Genomic DNA, 18,687 nt, shown 5'->3' on the forward strand with positions numbered 1-18,687 from the left:
TAGGAAAGTAGACTTCAATGGTTAGAGCGCTCCCGTGCCCTCAGTTAAAATGGCAACCTTAGTTGCTTCACTGACTTGGAATCGGCGCCATGGAGGCGTCCAGCGTCCTGCCGCAGAGCGAGTCGGGAAACGATTTTAAACTGAGGAGGCGGCTGAACGCAAAGTTGCTGCATCTCAACGGCGGGATTTTTGGAGCCGGCGTTGGCCCCTGAGGCCTCAGGTGGAGAGGGGCGCGTTGGGACACACTGTCCCTTGCCCTTTCCCTCCGTGGGCTGAAGCAGACTCCGCAGGAGCGAGGGTCGCGGAGCTGGGTGGCTGAGTCAGCGGAAATGTCCTTCCCGGCGTGAAGTGTCGGGCTCGGCTGGCGCCTGCGGGAGCGGAGGTCTCCTTACTGGGCCCGTTTGCGTCCGTCGTGAACCCAGCTGTGGTGGAGCGAGAAGGAATTTGGGAGCGCCAGGGTTTCCTCCGGACTTAACCCTTCGCTGTCATTTTGGCGGCTGTTTTACTTCAGGGGATTTCAGTTTCGACGTAGTTTTGGATCCAGACTTGAAGAATGATTCGTGAAGGGAATGGTTGACAGCGTCATCACGGCATTTTATTGGTAAGATTCTTTGTTATTGGTCCAGGCGTGGCAGTAAACTTTGTGTTTTGCCCTGTTGTGTGGTCGTTATCTTTACAATACTTGGGGGTTCAGATGTGTTTCACACGACCTGCTTAGCATTGGCGTTAGGTGACGATGTACAAAAGTGATTTAAGTCAGGGTCCCTTCCTTCACGGACTTAGCACAAGAAAAACAACTGAGTTGTAATTGTGTGTTCTGAACTGCAAGTGCAAGAGGAATTGGCCGGAGAGCTAGCTCTGTGGATACTTGGAAGCTTCTCCTGAGGAGATGAAACTTGAAGGGTAGATTGGATTTGGCCAGACAAATGGGTGTAGAGAAGTAGTCTTAATTGGCAATAGGTTGAATAAAGAAGTCCGGGAGCAGAGGCAAACATGACAGGCATGAAGAGCAGGAGGGTGATGAGCAGCCTAGGGCAAGGGGGCATGTTTGGGTGTAGGGCAGTGGCTCTTAACCGTTTAAAGAATCATCTCCTGGACCTTTCTTCACCCCCTTCTCCCACCAAATACACACGCATACACCATTTTGCATCCAACCTTAGAGGGCTTTTAGATTTAGGAAAGACCCTTTGTCCATGGATCTTGGGGTAAGAACTGAAGTAGTAGAAAATGAACCTGGATAGGATCAGATAATATGATCTCGTGCCTTGAAACCCAGGCAGAGAAGTTTTGGCTTCATTTATTTAGAAGATGTGTGGGAATTGTTATGGGATCTCAAGCAAGGTAATGACAAGATAAAAGTGGTGTCTGTGGAGAAACTAGTCATGGATTTGGGGAAAGGGGTTAAGACTGGAATAAGATAAGTGGCTATAATTAAGAATGCAAGTGAAGGCCAAATCTGAGAGGGCTAGTGTGTATGCTTTTAAGAAATATGTCAGAATTTGATGCTAATTCGGATGTAAACGTGAAGTTGAGGGAAGAGTAAAAGATGACTAAGGACTATTTTAAGGGGCAGGAAGGAAAATGAGAAGGAAGAGTGGAATTATTATTGAGAAACAGGGTAGTTGGAAAGGAAAGATTGATTGTAAAATAATGTTTAGCTTTGAACTTAATGAGTTTGAGTACAAAAAAGTTTAATGTTTTACAGGAAATTGGGAATGCAGGTGCAAAGGTCTGAAAATAGAGATTTAGGAGTCATATGTAGAATGAATGTTATATGGAGAATGAGTGATTTCAGAGTCTGGGGAGACACGCACTGTTGGGACTGGAGGAAGGATAGGAATCAGCAAATGAATCAGAAGGAACCATAAGAAACAAGGAGGAGAAATAATTGAGTGTCTGAAAAAAAGCAAGGTAACAAAGTTTAGAGGACTAAGGATGAGCAAACTTGATGAATCAATTATTTGGCCATGGTTTTCACAAAAATATTATTGGTAATCTTCAAAAGTGCCATGTCTTTATAGTGATGGATTCATAAGAGAGGTTGCTGAAGATTTCCAAAAAAATATTTATTAGTAAGTGAAGGCAATAGTTGTATACCATATTTCCAGGAAATTGGTCTCAAAACGAATGAGACGAGTAGGATTTAAACAAAACGTTTTTAGTGTTAGGAATACAAGAATATGCATGGCAGTGGAAGAAAAGTATCCTGTGAAGTAGAGATTAGAGATGATAGAGGTTTGAAATAAACATGGGAGATGGTGCCCAAGGGAAATGTAAAGGGACATGGAGATCAAGAATATTGGTTGATGGATTGGCTTTAGAAAGCAAGTAAGAGGACCTTTTTCCTTACAGTTGGAAGGAAGAATATTGGGGCAGTAAAATATTAAGTCAAGCTATATTTTTAACCTCTTAATTATCTGGCAGGGCAAAATTGCACATTATTGAGTATGGAGTGAGAAAGTAAAATAGGTATAAACCATTTTCTAATCTTTAATGCATGGATTGGGCTATTTCACATTACTGCAGTATTAAATTACTCAAGGGAAATGTTTTCTCAATACCAGTCCTTTCAGAGCTAGTAGTCTTTCTCTCACCTAGATAGACTTTAAAATCCTTTTGGAATTCATAGAATTTCTCTTTTAAGGAGTCAAACTTAGTAGGGCGTATTTTGCCTTGAAATTGATCCCTATTGAAAGGCAGTGTGCAAGAAGGAGGTAAGAGCACCCACTTTGGTGTTAGACTGTCTCGGTTCAAATTCTGGCTCTGGCATTTTTAGCTGTATGACTTTGGCAAGTTATTTAATTTCTTTATCTTCCTATCTGTCAACTGGGAATATAATAACCGACCTCATACAGTTGTTTGAGGATTAAATGAGACAATATTTGTTAAAGGGCTTAGAAAGTTACCTGGCACATGATGAATACTCAATAAATGTTAGCAATTATTCCAAATAACAGATTTGAAAGAAACATTCAATGTAGATGGGACTGATTAAAATTCCATTTTGAATACACAATTCTGTATGCATTTAAAGGCAGACTGCTTTAGAGTAGCTGCTATTTAAGTTGTATGGTATATGATCTTTCTCTGGGCATTATCTGAGCTTTGAGAACTATATATTTAATTTATGGAGTTTTGTGCAAGGTATAGAGTGTGTCATACTTTGACATGATGAAATTTAAATATAGGGCTTCCCTGGTGGCGCAGTGGTTGAGAATCTGCCTGCCAATGCACGGGACACGGGTTCGAGCCCTGGTCTGGGAAGATCCCACATGCCACGGAGCAACTGGGCCCGTGAGCCACAACTACTGAGCCTGCGCGTCTGGAGCCCGTGCTGAGCAACAAGAGAGGGCGCGATAGTGAGAGGCCTCTCACTAAATAAATAAATAAATAAATAAATAAATAAATAAATATATATATATAAATTTAAATATAATGATAAATAAAGCTCTTCACTTGTGAAAAAAATTTTTTTTAATTAATTTATTATGGCTGTGTTGGGTCTCCGTTTCTGTGCGAGGGCTTTCTCCAGTTGTGGCAAGCGGGGGCCACTCTTCATCGCGGTGCGCGGGCCTCTCACTATCGCGGCCTCTCTTGTTGCTCAGCACGGGCTCCAGACGCGCAGGCTCAGTAGTTGTGGCTCACGGGCCCAGTTGCTCCACGGCATGTGGGATCTTCCCAGACCAGGGTTAGAACCCGTGTCCCGTGCATTGGCAGGCAGATTCTCAACCACTGCGCCACCAGGGAAGCCCTGAAAAAAATTTTTGAAAGGGTAACTGTGCCACTTCTTGGGAGTAATTTTTATAACTTTTAAATCATAATTCCTTTCAATTTTGGAGTTCCATGAAATACTTCTGTTCAATTAAACCAATACTTGCTTAACAATTAAACAGCATTCAGCATTATACTAGGGTAATTATACAAGAGAAATACAAAGAGCATGATTTCAGTCAAAGTAGTTTTTCTGGGAAGAGAAGAAATGCACACCAAAAAAATAGTACAAGTAGATGAATTCGGGCCAAAATGAGTGGTTGAAGAGAGCTGTGTGGGCTGGTGTATTATTAATCTCCAATGAGGGCTTTTGGGCTTTTTCAGAATATTTACCCCTGAGGATCTCATTCTGTACACACACACACACACACACACACACACACACACACACACACACACACACACACACACACACACACACACACACACACACACACACCTTCCCAGAATGAGCCACTGATACAGACACAGACAGAAGTGTGTAACATGGGTATTCTGGGGGGAAAAAGGTTAACAAAACCCTACTATTTGAAAAGGGATCAAATTCACACATGGTTTTAATGGAGGTGGAATGGAAAAAGAACACTTGAGGTAGGGAATATGATAAGCAAACACATGAAGACAAGGATGTGTTTATGTCTAGGATAAGTAGGATAAGGACAAGCTGAATTATGAGTTGTGAATGCCCAGTAGAAGAGTAGAATTTATCTCATCACTGAAAAGTTTTTTGCACAGGTGACTAATAATAAAGTACCATTTCTGAAAAATGGATTACCCTCAGATACGGAACGTTTAGTTGTGGTAATAAGACCTGGCTAAGGAAGTAGCTTTGGGAATGGATGGAGAGACTGAGGAAGGAAAAATTCAAAAGAATGTGCTTAATGATTGTATGTTAAAAAATGAAAGTGGGAGACTACTTAAATACGTTTAAATTAACTTAGAAAATTGACAGGAATTTGAAAATGGACCAGCTAGCTTTTGGAAGGAGGACAGAAGGAGTTGAATTTAGTTTTGAACATAACTGTGTTTGAGCTATCTGTAAGATGTTCATAAAAATAGCCTATAGCCAATGAGAAATATAGGATTTGATTAAAAAGTCAAAATGGGGCAGGGAGTAGGAGGGAGAGAGAAAGAATTCCTTTATAGTAGATAGAGGAATCAGTGAAACTATGAGCATGAATTAACTTTTTACTATTTAGAATTCTGGTTTTATTTCTTTTCATGTAGACCATGGATTCTTATGATGCACCAGAATCGACTCCTAGACAGTGTGCATCCTCAAGGCTTAAAGATTACTTTATAGGTGCCACCCCTCTGCAAAAACGATTAGAATCAGTCAGGAAGCAGACTTCATTTATCCCGACTCCACCTCGAAGGAAAATTCCCCAGTGTTCACAACTTCAGGTATGCTCTTTGTGTTCCTTTGTGTTACTAATAATTGAGAATGCCTGTGAATGAAACATTTCAATTGTTGTTACTATTTATAGTATTTTTAGTATATTCTTACTCCCTGTGGTAATAAAATAAATGAGAAACAGCTATAACAATTATTCACACTATCAGTACCATATGTTTTTTAACCTCTTTTTTTTTTTAATTCTTTCTCTTTATTTCCTAGTTTTCAAAATAATGCTAGGGTTTGCTTTCTTAGCATTCTCCAATGGTGACAAAGTTTTTGTTTTTTTGGTTGATTTTTTTTTAACTTTTTATTTTATATTGGAGTATAGCCGATTAACAATGTTGTGATTGTTTCAGGCTGCCACATAACATTGAGCAGAGTTCCCTGTGCTATACAGTAGGTCCTTGTTGGTTATCCATTTTAAATATAGCAGTGTGTACATGTCGATCCCAAACTCCCTAACTATCCCTTCCTCCCTGGTAACCATAAGTTCCTTCTCTTAAGTCTGTGAGTCTGTTTCTGTTTTGTAAATAAGTTCATTTGTATCATTTCTTTTTAGATTCCGCATATAAGGGATATCGTATTTCTCTTTCTCTGACTTCATTTAGTATGACATCCTCTAGTTCCGTCCTTAACCTCCTTTAATTTGGGACGTTTCCACAATATTTCTTTGTCTTTTATAACATTGACATTTTTGAAGAATATGTTTCCTCCTCTTCCCTTTTTAAATAGAATATTCCTCATTTTGTATTTGTCTGATGTTTTCTCAAGATTAGATTGAAATTATGTATTGCTGGCTGGAATACTGTATAGGTCGTGTTGTATCCTTTTGGGAAATAACATCTGGTAGCACATAGGTGATGTTAATTTTGATCATCTTGTCAACGTGTTGCCCAATAATTACTGCTTTATTCCCCCCTGCAACTAATAAGCGGTCTGTGGGGAGACACTTTAAGATAATGCAAATGTCCTGTGCCTCATCAAAATTTTGCCTCACACTTAACATCCTTCATCCATTGATACTTTTTGCCTAATCCCATCTTTATGGTGATGGTTGAAAAATAATAATTTTCCATCTCTATTTGCTCCATATTTACCAACCAGCCTTTGGCATTCTATTTTAGGCCCTTCTCATTTCTATTCCATTTATTTATCTGTTTATCAGTACAGATTCATGAATTCCTGTTTTAAAAATTTTTCTAATTACTTACTAAATTATTTTCATGTTTATATTGTTCTGGATTTGTCTGGTGGCAACATGCTCTGTTTTGATCATTCATAAAAAAACCCTGTGTATTAACATTAGTAATTTGTAATTTTACTGAACTATGAAATAAAGCCCCAGTTAATACAAGTTTTTTTGTTGTTTTATAAATTTATTTAATTATTTATTTATGGCAGCGTTGGGTCTTTGTTGTTGTGCGAGGGCTTTCTCTAGTTGCAGAGAGCGGGGACTACTCTTCCTTTTGCGGAGCACGGGCTCTAGGCGCATGGGCTTCAGTAGTTGTGGCTCCAGGGCTCTAGAGCACAGGCTCAGTAGTTGTGGTGCACGGGATTAGTTGCTTCACGGCAAATGGGATCTTCCCAGACCAGGGCTTGAACCTGTGTCCCCTGCATTGGCAGGTGGATTCTTAACCATTGCACCACTAGGGAAGTGCCGTCAATACAAGTTTGATGGATGCTTTTGAGTCACTTAGCAAGGAACCTGGCTGATCAGTCACCTACACCTTCCTTTTAACTTTTTCTTGTCTGTGTTGTGGGTCTAGTATCTTTTGGCGTATGAGAAAAGTTTTGCTTTTTTGTGAAAACTTCTTTAAAGAAAAATTACTAGGGCTTCCCTGGTGGTGCAGTGGTTAAGAATCCGCCTGCCAATGCAGGGGACACGGGTTCAAGCCCTGGTCCGGGAAGATCCCACATGCCGCGGAGCAACTAAGCCCGTGCGCCACAACTATGGAGTCTGAGCTCTAGAGCCTGCGAGCCACAACTACTGAAGCCCATACGCCTAGAGCCTGCGCTCAGCAACAAGAGAAGCCACCGCAATGGGAAGCCCGCACACCACAACGAAGAGTAGCCCCCACTCACCCCAACTAGAGAAAGCCCGCGTGCAGCAACAAAGACCCAACACAGCTGAAAATAAAATGTAAATAAAATAAATAATTTAAAAAAAAAAAGAAAAATTACTAGTCCTGGTAATGAAAGTTATGGTTCTTAACCAGAAAACAGAGATTGTATATAAATTAAAGACTGGAAAAATAAAAAAACAAACATTGCAACAGTAAAAAAAAAAAAAAAAAAGACTGAAATGTCCAGTTCAGTGTTTCCTTTTCTCTATGATACAAATAATTTTGCCAGATCTTTTTTTTCTTGGCCGTACCACACGTCCTAAGGGATCTTAGTTCCCAACCAGGGACTGAACCTGGGCACTGGCAGTGAAAGCGCCAAGTCCTAACCATTGGCCCCCCCTTTTTTTTCCCCCAAATCTTTTGATAGTAATAAAAAAAGTTTACAACTTTTCCATGAGTACTCTAGTCAGAACAAATATTTTTGTCAAGTGGACAACTGTGGTGAAAGTTCCAAAAGATATTTGGGACTGTGGAAGTATGGATTCTGTAGAAAAGTTCAATTCAGGATAAAACTAGGAGCTTATGTGGGGGTGTATGTGAAGACCCTCAGTACTGCCATAGTGCCAATACAAATGAAGTGTTTTGTTTTTAGTGGTCCCTGTGATTCCAATAGAGCCTAGCCACAATACTCCCATGTATCTTTTTATTTAATCTACTGAATTAGAGTGATGGAGTGAATTTACTGCCAAACAGTTTTAGAAATTACTTAATTAAAACCAATGAAATTAGATGCTCCAGTGGTGACTATTTTTAAACTCTATAATTTGAAGTTTCTAAAAGTATGTAACTGTTCATCCAATAAATATTTATTAAACAGCTGTTCTAGATGACATTGTTCTAGGTGCTAGAGATACAGTAGTGAATAAAATAGGCAAAATTCCTGTTCTCATCAAACTCATACTCTAGTAGTGAAGACAGTAAAAATCAGGCAAGTACCTAATGTCAGGTCAAACAAGTGCTGTGAAAAAAATAAAGCATGTTAAGGAGATATAGAGTGACAAAGCTGGAATGGGTGCAGGTGCTACTTTAGATAGGGTGGCCTCTTGAGTGACATTTGGGCAGAGACCTGAATGAAGGAAAGGAACATGCCATGTGAACACCCTGGGAAGAACATTCCAAAGGGAAATTACAGCAGATGCAAAGATCAGGTACCCAGTAATGGCTTTGTTTTAAATATTTAAGATACTGTGATTAAGTTCTTAGTTACTCATGTTTCCTAATTCTTAAACTTCCTTTGTCTTGATTTTTTTTAGGAAGATGTTGATCCTCAAAAGTTTGCATTCCTTCTGCATAAACAATGGACTTTATATAGTTTAACTCCCTTATATAAATTCTCCTATACTAATTTCAAAGAGTATTCTAAACTTCTGAATGCATTTATTGCTGCTGAAAAGCAAAAAGGACTTGCTGTGGAAGTGGGAGACGACTTCAACATCAAAGTGATTTTCTCTACTCTCCTGGGAATGAAAGGAACACAGAGAGACCCTGAAGCATTTCTTGTCCAGGTATATCATATAAGCAGTACTTGCTTCCTAGGAGAAAAGAATGTGCGTTGTCTTGGTTTAGAAATTGTGATGTTTTCTTACTGTTTTTAAAATTCTTAAGCTTGTGATTTATAACCTATTTTATGTCTTGTTTGACCAAATTATAGTAATTAGATATGACCAACTTAAAAAAAAGTTTTTTTCCTTTTACAATATAATTATGTTTATTTTAGAAAACTTAGAAAATACATAAAAGTACAAAGAAAGGGAGAAGTTTGAGCTGCAAAGAAGTTGGGATTCTTCTCCTGGAGCTGAGTAAAACCTACCCCTATCTAGGGCTCCTTCCTTCTTTCCTTCCTTCCTTCTTTCCTTCCTTCCTTCTTTCCTCCCTTCCTTCCTTTCTTCCTTCCTTCTTTCCTTTTGAGGTTCTTGGCAGGCGAACCTCTGCTCTTTGTGGGCCCACAGATCTTCTGCTTACACAACCCCAAAGACTTGTAGGCTTGAGGAAGTGAGGCTCCATCTGTTTGTGGAAATTTCTCTCAGTAAACTAGTGCATGGTGATGACTCCAGAGTTTCATCCATAGTCAATATAATGGAAAATTCTAAGACTTATGACTCTTTTCAACATGAACTTCAGGATTATATTAGAAAGCAAAGAGCCAGAGGATTACAACCAGAGGTTTGCTTTAGAAAGGGGACAGAAGACTCTGTGTACAGAGAAAAGGACCACACTGCACCCAGACCTCCAATGCTGGAGCAGAGATTCCCCTTCAGGAGGCCCCACAAGTCCCCCAGTTCCTACGAAAGGCCGAAAACAGTGGAAAGCCACTTAACCCACACTGTCCAATATTCATCACTTCCGACAAAGACTGGAACCTGTAAATCACTGTCAGAAAAAACATGACCATTTCTTCAATAACCGGTGGTTTCCAAGCCCACCTGTGCAAGGAATGGCCACTGGCCCCCACACAGCACAACACAGAGAAGAGGCCAGCTGCTTCTCAGAGGACCACACCAGTGTCCATCAGGCAGGAGATCAAGACGGAGGCTGGACGGGAAGGTCCAGGGGGGAGGAGGACATGGCGATGAGAAGCAGGTATCGTGGAAGAGGACGCACCACAGGGATGAAGAGGATGAAGATTCCCACAAAGAGAACAGGAGGAAGGCCAAAGTGGCGCCAGGAAGCACAGAGAAGTCCGAGTACAGAAAGAGCACCCATGATTGGGACACCATGAAGGAGGGAAGAAGGTCCAGTAGAGAGAAGAAGCATCCTGGCAAACATAGCACCCAGGAGTGGGACTTGTGGGATGAAACTATCCTCGGTGGTTGTTACTGATGCTGGAGATTTGGGACCTGGATATTAAATGATATGGATCCATTGGAAAGGCTGGATTAAATGGTATTGAAGCAATTCATTAGCCATACTTCAAAGAAAATAAAATTCGATCCCCACCTATATCAGACTCTGTTCAAATATAAAAACCCAGTTGGTTTAAAGATGTCAATTTAAAACCCAAATAGAAAAGTATTAGAAGTAAATATAGGAAAATTGTTTTCAATCTTGGAATATGAACGGCTTTCCTGAACAAGACGTTTTAGCCAGGGGCCATAAAAGAAGAAAAAATAATACATGTATTTGCAAAAACACTTAAACTCTGCATGTAACAGAAGATTTTGTTGTACATTTTCTTAAAAACAAATAAAAAGCTATGCATTGTGCATATGCATTGAGCAGCTCCAGAAAGATACACGAAACAATGGTAACTGGGCTCTGGGGGCAAGAACTGAGTTGGGGGAGGCGGGTAGACAGAGGTAGCTGATAGACTAACTTTTCAGAGTGTACATTTCTATTTGAATTTTGTACTATATGAGACTACTACCTTTCCAATAAATAAATATTTTAAAGGTAAAAAAAACAAACAAAAAAACAAAGAAAGTTAAAAACCACAGTTTAACATTTTGGTATACATCTATTTGTCAGTAGACAATCTGAATAGGCCTAGTCCTATTAGAGAAATTGAATCAATAATTAATAACCTTCCAAAACAGAAAGCAACAGATCCAGATGGGTTCACTAGTGAATTCCACCAAACGTTTAGGGAGGAAATTACACCAATTCTCTACAATTTCTTTCAGAGATAGAAGCAGAGGGAATACTTCCTAATTCATCCTATGAGCCCAGTATTACCCTAATACCAAAACTAGACAAAGACATTATAAGAAAATTACAGACTCCATCATGAATCTAGATATATCTATTTGGCTGTCTGTATCTGTTAAAATTGTGATCATATTGCCCATACTTGTGCATTATGGCTTTTTTTTTTTTTTTACTAATAATCAGTGCTGTAGATAGTTACTCATGTCATTTTGAGTAACTAAATGTAAATGTAAATTTTACGTTTTTGTAAATTTATCTGTATAATTCTATGGTTTTTAGTGGGATTAAAATCCTAGAAGTAGAATTTTAGCAAAGAAGTAACATTGTTACATATTGTGATATATCATACCAAGTTACTCTCAGAAATGTAACATTTTACATTCCTTACTATATGTAGTATATAAAAGTAATATGACTGTCCTTTTATTAAGAAACCAGATTTATTTTATTATTTATGCCTGTTCCTTCTGTTTCTGCTAAATTAACTCATTTTAGTCATTGATAAGTTAAATGCTGAAACAGTTGAAATTTTGTTTAGTTGTATAGATCAGGGGTTAGCAAACTATGGCCTGCTGCTTGGCTTTGTAAACAACGTTTTTTTGGAATAGAGCCCCTTTCATTTGTTTACATATCGTCTATGGCTGTTTTTGTATTACAACAGCAGAATTGTAGTTGCTACAGAGACTACATGGCTTGCAAAGCCTAAAATATTTACTATCTGGCCTTCTGCAGAAAAGGTTTGCTGACCCCTGGTATAGATCATAGTATTGGCAAGGATCTCAGGATTACTGGGATTAGGTTCAGCTGCATATAACAGAAAGTCTAAATAACAGTGACAATAGAGGTTTACTTGTCTTCCAAAAAATGTCCAGAGGTAAGCTTTTCCGGGCTGGTAAATGCTTCATGAAATTATTAATAATCTAAGCTCCTTCTGTCCTCTCTATCATCCTTGGTGCATGGCTTCCCTCCTATGGTCACACTATAATCTAAATTGGCTCCTGGAGCTCTAAATACTATATGTAAGTTCAAGGCAAGTAGTAGGAGGAAGATGGGAAAGTCAGACAGGATGCCTGCCGCTGAGTAAACCTTTAACGAGACTTGCTGACACCCAACAGATACTTCTCTTTATATCCCAGATGGAAGGAAGACTAGAAAAAAGTTTTAGTGGGTACTTTGCCACCTCAAGTGAAAGCACTGTTTTACTGTGGAAGGAAAAATAGATACTGGGTAGATAATTAGCAGTCTCTGTCAAGTTGAAGCAGTTGATGCCCAAAGAAGTTACATGGTTTGCATGTCATCAGGCAAGCACATATTCTTGTGAGGAATAGAAATAACCTCTTGAATTCCTAGTATAGTGTCCTAATAGTTTTCTAATTAAATCTCATTTCTTGCCAGGGTTACAGGACTTATAGGTTATAAAAACGTGATAGACATAATACATCTGGCTTTAAGGTATTTGAAAGTCTCATAACTTCTTGAACAAGGAGAAAAATGGCAAAAATAATTGTTCAAATGATCATCTCTAAAGGGATATAATATAGGGCTGTGATCTTCACCTTGTCCTGGTCAAACTTTAATTAAAACTTCTATTAATATCTGGAAGGTATGTTTGTTATATAATTTACAAATTTAAAGTTTGAGGGGTTAGTCAATCTGCTAGAAAATATAATCAAGATTCTAAAAGATCTGAATGGATTGACACAGTGGGCCAAATTGAAAGAGATTGATATTTTAATAGGAATAAGTTTACTGCCTCATTGTAAGTTGGGGGGGGATTTACCTATTAATAGCAAAAATGAGTATGTAGGGTTAATTTATGTAAAGCTGTCAACTAAACCAGAAAACTACTGTTAAGATTATATTAGTAGGAGTATAATCTAGGTTAAGGGTGGTGACAGTCCTGTAATCAGACCTTTTTGAAGTAATTATGTTCACTTATGAATGACTCCTTTGCCAAAGAATTTCAGAGAAGAGTGTCCAGATAGTGTGAGCACTTGAATGTATGTCATAGAAGGAATGGTTGAAGAAACTGGAGATGTTGACCGTAGCAGTATATATGATAAGGATAATCAAATATTTGAAGGGCTTTTTATGTAGAAGAGAGATTAGATTAGATTTCATCTACATGCACGTAAGGAAGAAAGTAGGACCAGTGGTTGGAAACTGTAGGGCCTAACATATGAAAGAACATTTTAAGTGGATAGACAGAGCTCCCTTAGGAAATAGTGACGTCTTCCTCAGTGGAATAATTCAAGCACATTGGATTCGGTGACCTTTTACAGTCCCTTCTAAAGTTTTTTTTAAAAAATTATTTATTTATTTTTGGCTGCGTTGGGTCTTTGTTGCTGCGCGTGGGCTTTCTCTAGTTTTGGTTAGCGGGGGCTACCCTTCGTTGCGGTGCACAGGCTTCGCATTGCAGTGGCTTCTCTTGTTGCAGAGCTCTGGCTCTAGGCGCACGGGCTTCAGTAGTTGTGGCTTGTGGGCTCTAGAGTGCAGGCTCAGTAGTTTTGGCACATGGGCTTAGTTGTTCCATAGCATGTGCGATCTTCCCGGATCAGCGCTCGAACCCATGTTCCCTGCATTGGCAGGCAGATTCTTAACCACTGCGCCACCAGGGAAGTCCCCTTCTAAAGTTGAGATTTTTGTTTTCCAGTTTTTTAAAGTCTTTGTTGAATTTGTTTTATGTTTTGGGTTTTTTGGCCAGGAGGCATGTGGGATCTTAGCTCCCTGACCAGGGATCAAACCTGCACCCCCTGCATTGGAAGACGAAGTTAAAGTTGAGATTTTGAGACTTTTTTTTTTCAGGGTACTGTACCTGGTTATACCATATTGGCACCCCTTTTTGCATTTTGGTTGCACCAAGGTCTTGCCATGTACCATGTCTGTCCTAATAAAGAGTATTAGGAGAAAGGTCAGTTAACTTGATACACCCTAATAATGATCAGGGAGACTATTACCTCTGTGGTTTTTGGCAGGTAATACTACATATCTTCTTATTTTTAAATGTACTAATTAATGCTGAGAAGATGCACTTTAGGAGTAGATGTACTTTCGAATTTAATGAACCCGTTTGATTTTTCTTCATAGATTCTGTCAAAATCTCAATTGCCATCTGAGCACAGAGAAGGTAAAGTGTTGTGGACTGGTTGGTTCTGCTGTATATTTGGAGACAGTCTTCTGGAGACTGTTTCAGAAGATTTCACCTGTCTACCCTTATTCCTTGCAAATGGTGCAGAGACTAATACAGCCATAATTGGAACCTGGTTTCAGAAAACTTTTGACTGTTATTTTCGTCCCTTAGCAATCAATGCGTTTAATCTTTCTTGGATGGCTGCTATGTGGACTGCATGCAAAATGGACCATTATATGGCTACTACTGAATTTCTTTGGTCTGTACCCTGTAGCCCTCAAAGTCTGGATATTTCTTATGCCATACATCCAGAAGATGCAAAAGCTTTGTGGGACAGTGTTCACAAAACACCTGGGGAAGTTACCCAGGAGGAAGTTGACTTATTCATGGACTGCCTGTATTCACATTTCCATAGACATTTCAAAATTCATTTATCAGCCACAAGATTGGTTCGTGTTTCAACATCTGTAGCTTCAGCACATACTGATGGAAAAATAAAGGTTAGTTTGAGCAAATCTAGTTAAGTAATTTTTCCTTATTGTTGCATAGGTTTCAAAATGTATGGCAATTGTATTTTCCACATTGACGAAACACTTTGGGATGTCTGCCAATTGATGACAGTAGAGAGATTTTATTTTATGCTTTATAAATGGTTTACTAAAAAGTCTTAAGCCTTCTATATGCAGCTTTATAGTGGAAGGATACTATACACTGTGTGCCCATAGACTTTGGTAATAATATGACTTATTCTGTAGTAACTTTGAAATTTTCAGAATTTTCTTGTCAATTTTGAAATAATTATCAGAGTAACAGGATTTTGTGTGTTAGATAAGAAACTTATAGTAGAAACACAGAACTAAAATATCATCTTTATATTTTAGGCTTTTCTATCCCTACTGGGAAAGAAATAATAGAGACATTGTTTTAGTGTATATGAAGGCCTTATTAGAGAACGTATCAGAAATAAACTGAGAAAAAAAAAAAGAAAAAAACTGAGAGTAGGCACCTAAATATATTTAAGTGTATTATATTAATATATTTAAAATATATTAAAATACAGCCACAATAAACACTCGTGAATATTGGTCTTGTCACTGTGCTAGGAGTTTAACATACTTTAATCTTTAGAGCAACCCTATAGTTAGGTGTTTCTATCTACATTTATTTTATTTTTAAAACAAGGAAGCTGAAACCAAGATAGGTTTAAGTGACACATGCAAGATAGCTTAGTAAGAGGAAGAGTCAAGATTTAAACACTTAATCTCTTAGGTTCCAAGAAGTTCATACTCTATCTTATAAGCACTACTTTAATGCTTTTCAGACTGGAGGTCACAATGCAGCAGTAGGTTAGGAAGTAATTTGATGAGAAGAAACCAGCTTTAAAAAACAAAAGAAAAATAGAGTGGAAAATATAAAAATGAGAATATATAACATATACTAAGGATATACATTTGCTTGTACTGGGTCATGATGTTAAATTTATTTCTTACTATGGTTCACAGTAATAAATTTGAAATATTATATACTATTCCATCTTACTTTGACATTATAAAGAAATAAATTTACATTTTAGCACCTCAATTCAATTTCATGAAGTCCTTATATTTTAAAATTTTATTTCCATATTCTCACATTCTATTAATAAACTACATTTTAAAACTATTTTATATAATTGTTCTTATCCATCTATGAATGTAAGGGTGGCCCTGTTTTATCTGGCCTATTCTAAGGGCCTCTCGTAAGGATCTAAGACAGTAACTGTGGCTCCTAGGTTCAAATAATGCCATGATGAAGCTAACATTTATCAAGCACTAACTGTGCCAAGCATTATTAACCATTTACACATATTGTCCCATTTAGTTTTCACAACAACCTATTTGCATAGGTTGTAAAGAGGAAATTGTGGCACAGAGGATAAGTAGGCTCCTTCAAGATCACACAGCTAATAAGTGGAGCTGGAATTTAAACCCAGTCATCTGACTCAAAAGCTTATGCTTTTAACTGCAACACTGTACTGCCTCTCAAAAGTTTGAAATTAATGTATTAACCAGGTTTCTGCCTCTGCTTAGTTTCTACAAGACACTTTGGCATCATATATCCCTTTGAGAAGAAGGAAGGTATGGAACTCTTTCTAGAAAATGTAGATACTCAATTTGCATATAAGTCTAAGGGGTTCGTAGATACTCCTTCCTCCTTCTCTTTAGGCAGATATCTTACCCATGGAAGCCAGGATAAATAAGAACCCTAGTCTAATTCCATCTAAGCACCATTGACTAATAGTTGTAAATTTATTAAAGTCAGTCATCTTTATTAAGTAAAGTCTATTTGACTTAGAACAGCAATGGTTTGGGTTTATATTCATAGCTTAGCTTGTAGATATGGAATTTAAAATAAGCCTGGAATATTTATCAAATATCAAACTGCTTTGCTATAAGTAATTGTATTTTAATTTTAAATGTCTTTTTTTTTTTTCAGATTTTGTGTCATAAATACCTTATTGGAGTGTTGGCATATTTGACAGAACTGGCAATTTTTCAAATTGAGTGAGGCCTTGTGGGGACTATAAGTTATGGATTATATACCTTTTTCTCATTGACTATCTGCCTAATTGCTATGCTGAGGGGGACTGCAGGAGAAATGGGCATCTGTACATCTGTTTTCCTCACAGTGCCTTGGAGTTACCCAGATGAAAGCCAAGAAGGATCTAGAAGAACAAAGAAGGTGGTAGTGGATGAACCACAGCCAGGTGCTCGTGTAATATAGTCCTGGTCTTCTGGGATGCCAGTCTGTAGAATATGCCGAGTTATTAATTTGTTGGCCATCTTTCTAAAAAATATATAATGTTTTATTATGTGAAAATTTTTAGGATTCAAATGAGATACCTCTGATATTGAATATTTCTGATTTGCATCTTTAAAACCTTTAATCCCTAATTTTAAGCATTTTAGACTTGTAGTCAGAGAGAATTTCTATGTTCTATAGACATTTTCCTAGCATCATTTTGCTGTAGAGAACCAGCAATCAAAATCCTCCCCAAAGGAAACTAAAGTTACTATACATTTTTTAAGCCACTAATATGCTTCTGTTTTTAATGCTGTTTAATTCTTATTGCAGTATTGAATTAAATATTCACTTTTAAAAGGAAGCCTTGTGTTTATCAGTGTTTTGGTGACAGATCTTTAATAAGTATCTCAGGAATGGGAAGTCATAGGCTTTTTCTCTAGCACAAAGGTTACTCAACAACTGTATGGAATCATACAAATCGTAGAGTTGAAAGGCAGCTGTGAATCTTTTTTGAGGGCAGGAATTATATTATGTAATTTTCATGTCCCTAATTTTGTTTTAGCACAGTGCTTGCTAAATATCTGTAGATTAAGTGAATTAATTTTAACCAACTCTTACATTTTGCAGGTGAAAACTACAAAATTGCACAACTTAGATGTGCACAAGATGTTATATCTAAAACTCTTCTTTTTACTCACCGAGCAGAGGAAGATTTTGTTTTACTTTAGAAACAATGTTTTTTAAAATCTTCTTTGAAAGAAAATAACTATAATAGGCTGTGATTCAAAAACAAGGACTAACTTCTGGAATGGGGTATTATTTCACATATACTAGGCACAGCAGAAGTAGTGAAAAAAGCATGGGCTTTGGAATCAGCCATTGGAATGGACATTCATTGTCCTTTGGAATCAGACATTCATTCATTCAACTAAAATTAAGCTCCCACTGTCTACTCAGAATTGTATTGGGTAAAAAGAGATATAGTAGTGAAGATAAAAAAGATCCTTGTCTTGTGGAAATTATATTCTAGTAGAGGAAGGCAAAAGATAAATAATTTCAGATGGAGATAAATGCTATAAATAAGGCAGTGCAGTATGAAAAAGGGTGACTGGGATAGTGCCTACTTTATATACAGTTGTCAAAGAAGGTCTCTTTGAGGAAGTGACATTTGAGCTGAGTCCTGAATGATGAGAGGGAACCAGCTGTTTGAAGATCTGAGGAAGCATGTGCTAGGCAGGTGAAACTGCAAGAGCAAAGGCCTTGAGATAGGCAAGAGCAAGCTCTTATTTGAAGAGTAAAGGAAGTCTGTGTGGCTGGAGCATGGTAAGGGTGGAGTAGTATGAGATGAAACTAAAGAGATTGTGCAGGGACTTCCCTCATGGTCCAGTGGCTGAGACTCTGTGCTTCCATTGCAGGGTCGTGGGTTCGATCCCTGGTGAGGGAACGAAGATCCCACATGCCATGTGGCCAAAATAATAGTAAGTAAATAAATAAAATTAAATTAAAAAAAAAGACTGTGCAGCAGAGACTTCTTCCATTGTGATAAGTCTCCCAATTTCTGGCTGGGCGTGTGGTTGCCCAGAATAAAGATGACATTTTCTAGCATTTCTCATAGGTAGGTACAGTCATATGACTAAGTTCTGACCCAATGGCATAAAAATGCCAGTGTCATGTAGAGCTTCTAGAAATCTTGTTAATAAACAGTAGACCTTTACCCCTTGCCCTTATTCTTCTTCCAATTTTGCTGTTTGGAACACATAAAATGACTGGTACTCTAGTTGCTCTTTTAGGTCACTGGGATAAGGGTCAGGTCCTAGGGACAGCAGAGCATGGCC

The 18,687-nt window shown here is 38.1% G+C and overlaps 1 protein-coding gene across 2 annotated transcripts; it reads left to right on the forward strand.

The window, feature by feature from the left end:
* The first annotated feature begins 238 nt into the window (after positions 1 to 238).
* CENPL (centromere protein L) lies at positions 239 to 18,330 on the forward strand. Of its 2 annotated transcripts, XR_009539196.1 has the most exons (6): positions 239 to 601; positions 4,999 to 5,175; positions 8,547 to 8,798; positions 14,026 to 14,568; positions 16,544 to 16,814; positions 18,268 to 18,330. XR_009539196.1 is itself a non-coding variant. In XM_060142179.1 (5 exons), the coding sequence occupies exons 2-5, from the start codon at positions 5,002 to 5,004 to the stop codon at positions 16,613 to 16,615; spliced, it is 1,041 nt and encodes a 346-aa protein (XP_059998162.1). In that variant the 5' UTR covers positions 239 to 601; positions 4,999 to 5,001; the 3' UTR covers positions 16,616 to 16,992. The 2 variants fall into 2 exon arrangements, 1 of the variants encoding a protein (XP_059998162.1); XM_060142179.1 differs by lacking the exon at positions 18,268 to 18,330 and having other exon boundaries at positions 16,544 to 16,992.
* The last annotated feature ends 357 nt before the right edge of the window (positions 18,331 to 18,687 follow it).

This window comes from Lagenorhynchus albirostris, chromosome 2 (genome assembly GCF_949774975.1).
Source record: "Lagenorhynchus albirostris chromosome 2, mLagAlb1.1, whole genome shotgun sequence".
Classification (NCBI taxonomy): Eukaryota; Metazoa; Chordata; class Mammalia; order Artiodactyla; family Delphinidae; genus Lagenorhynchus; species Lagenorhynchus albirostris.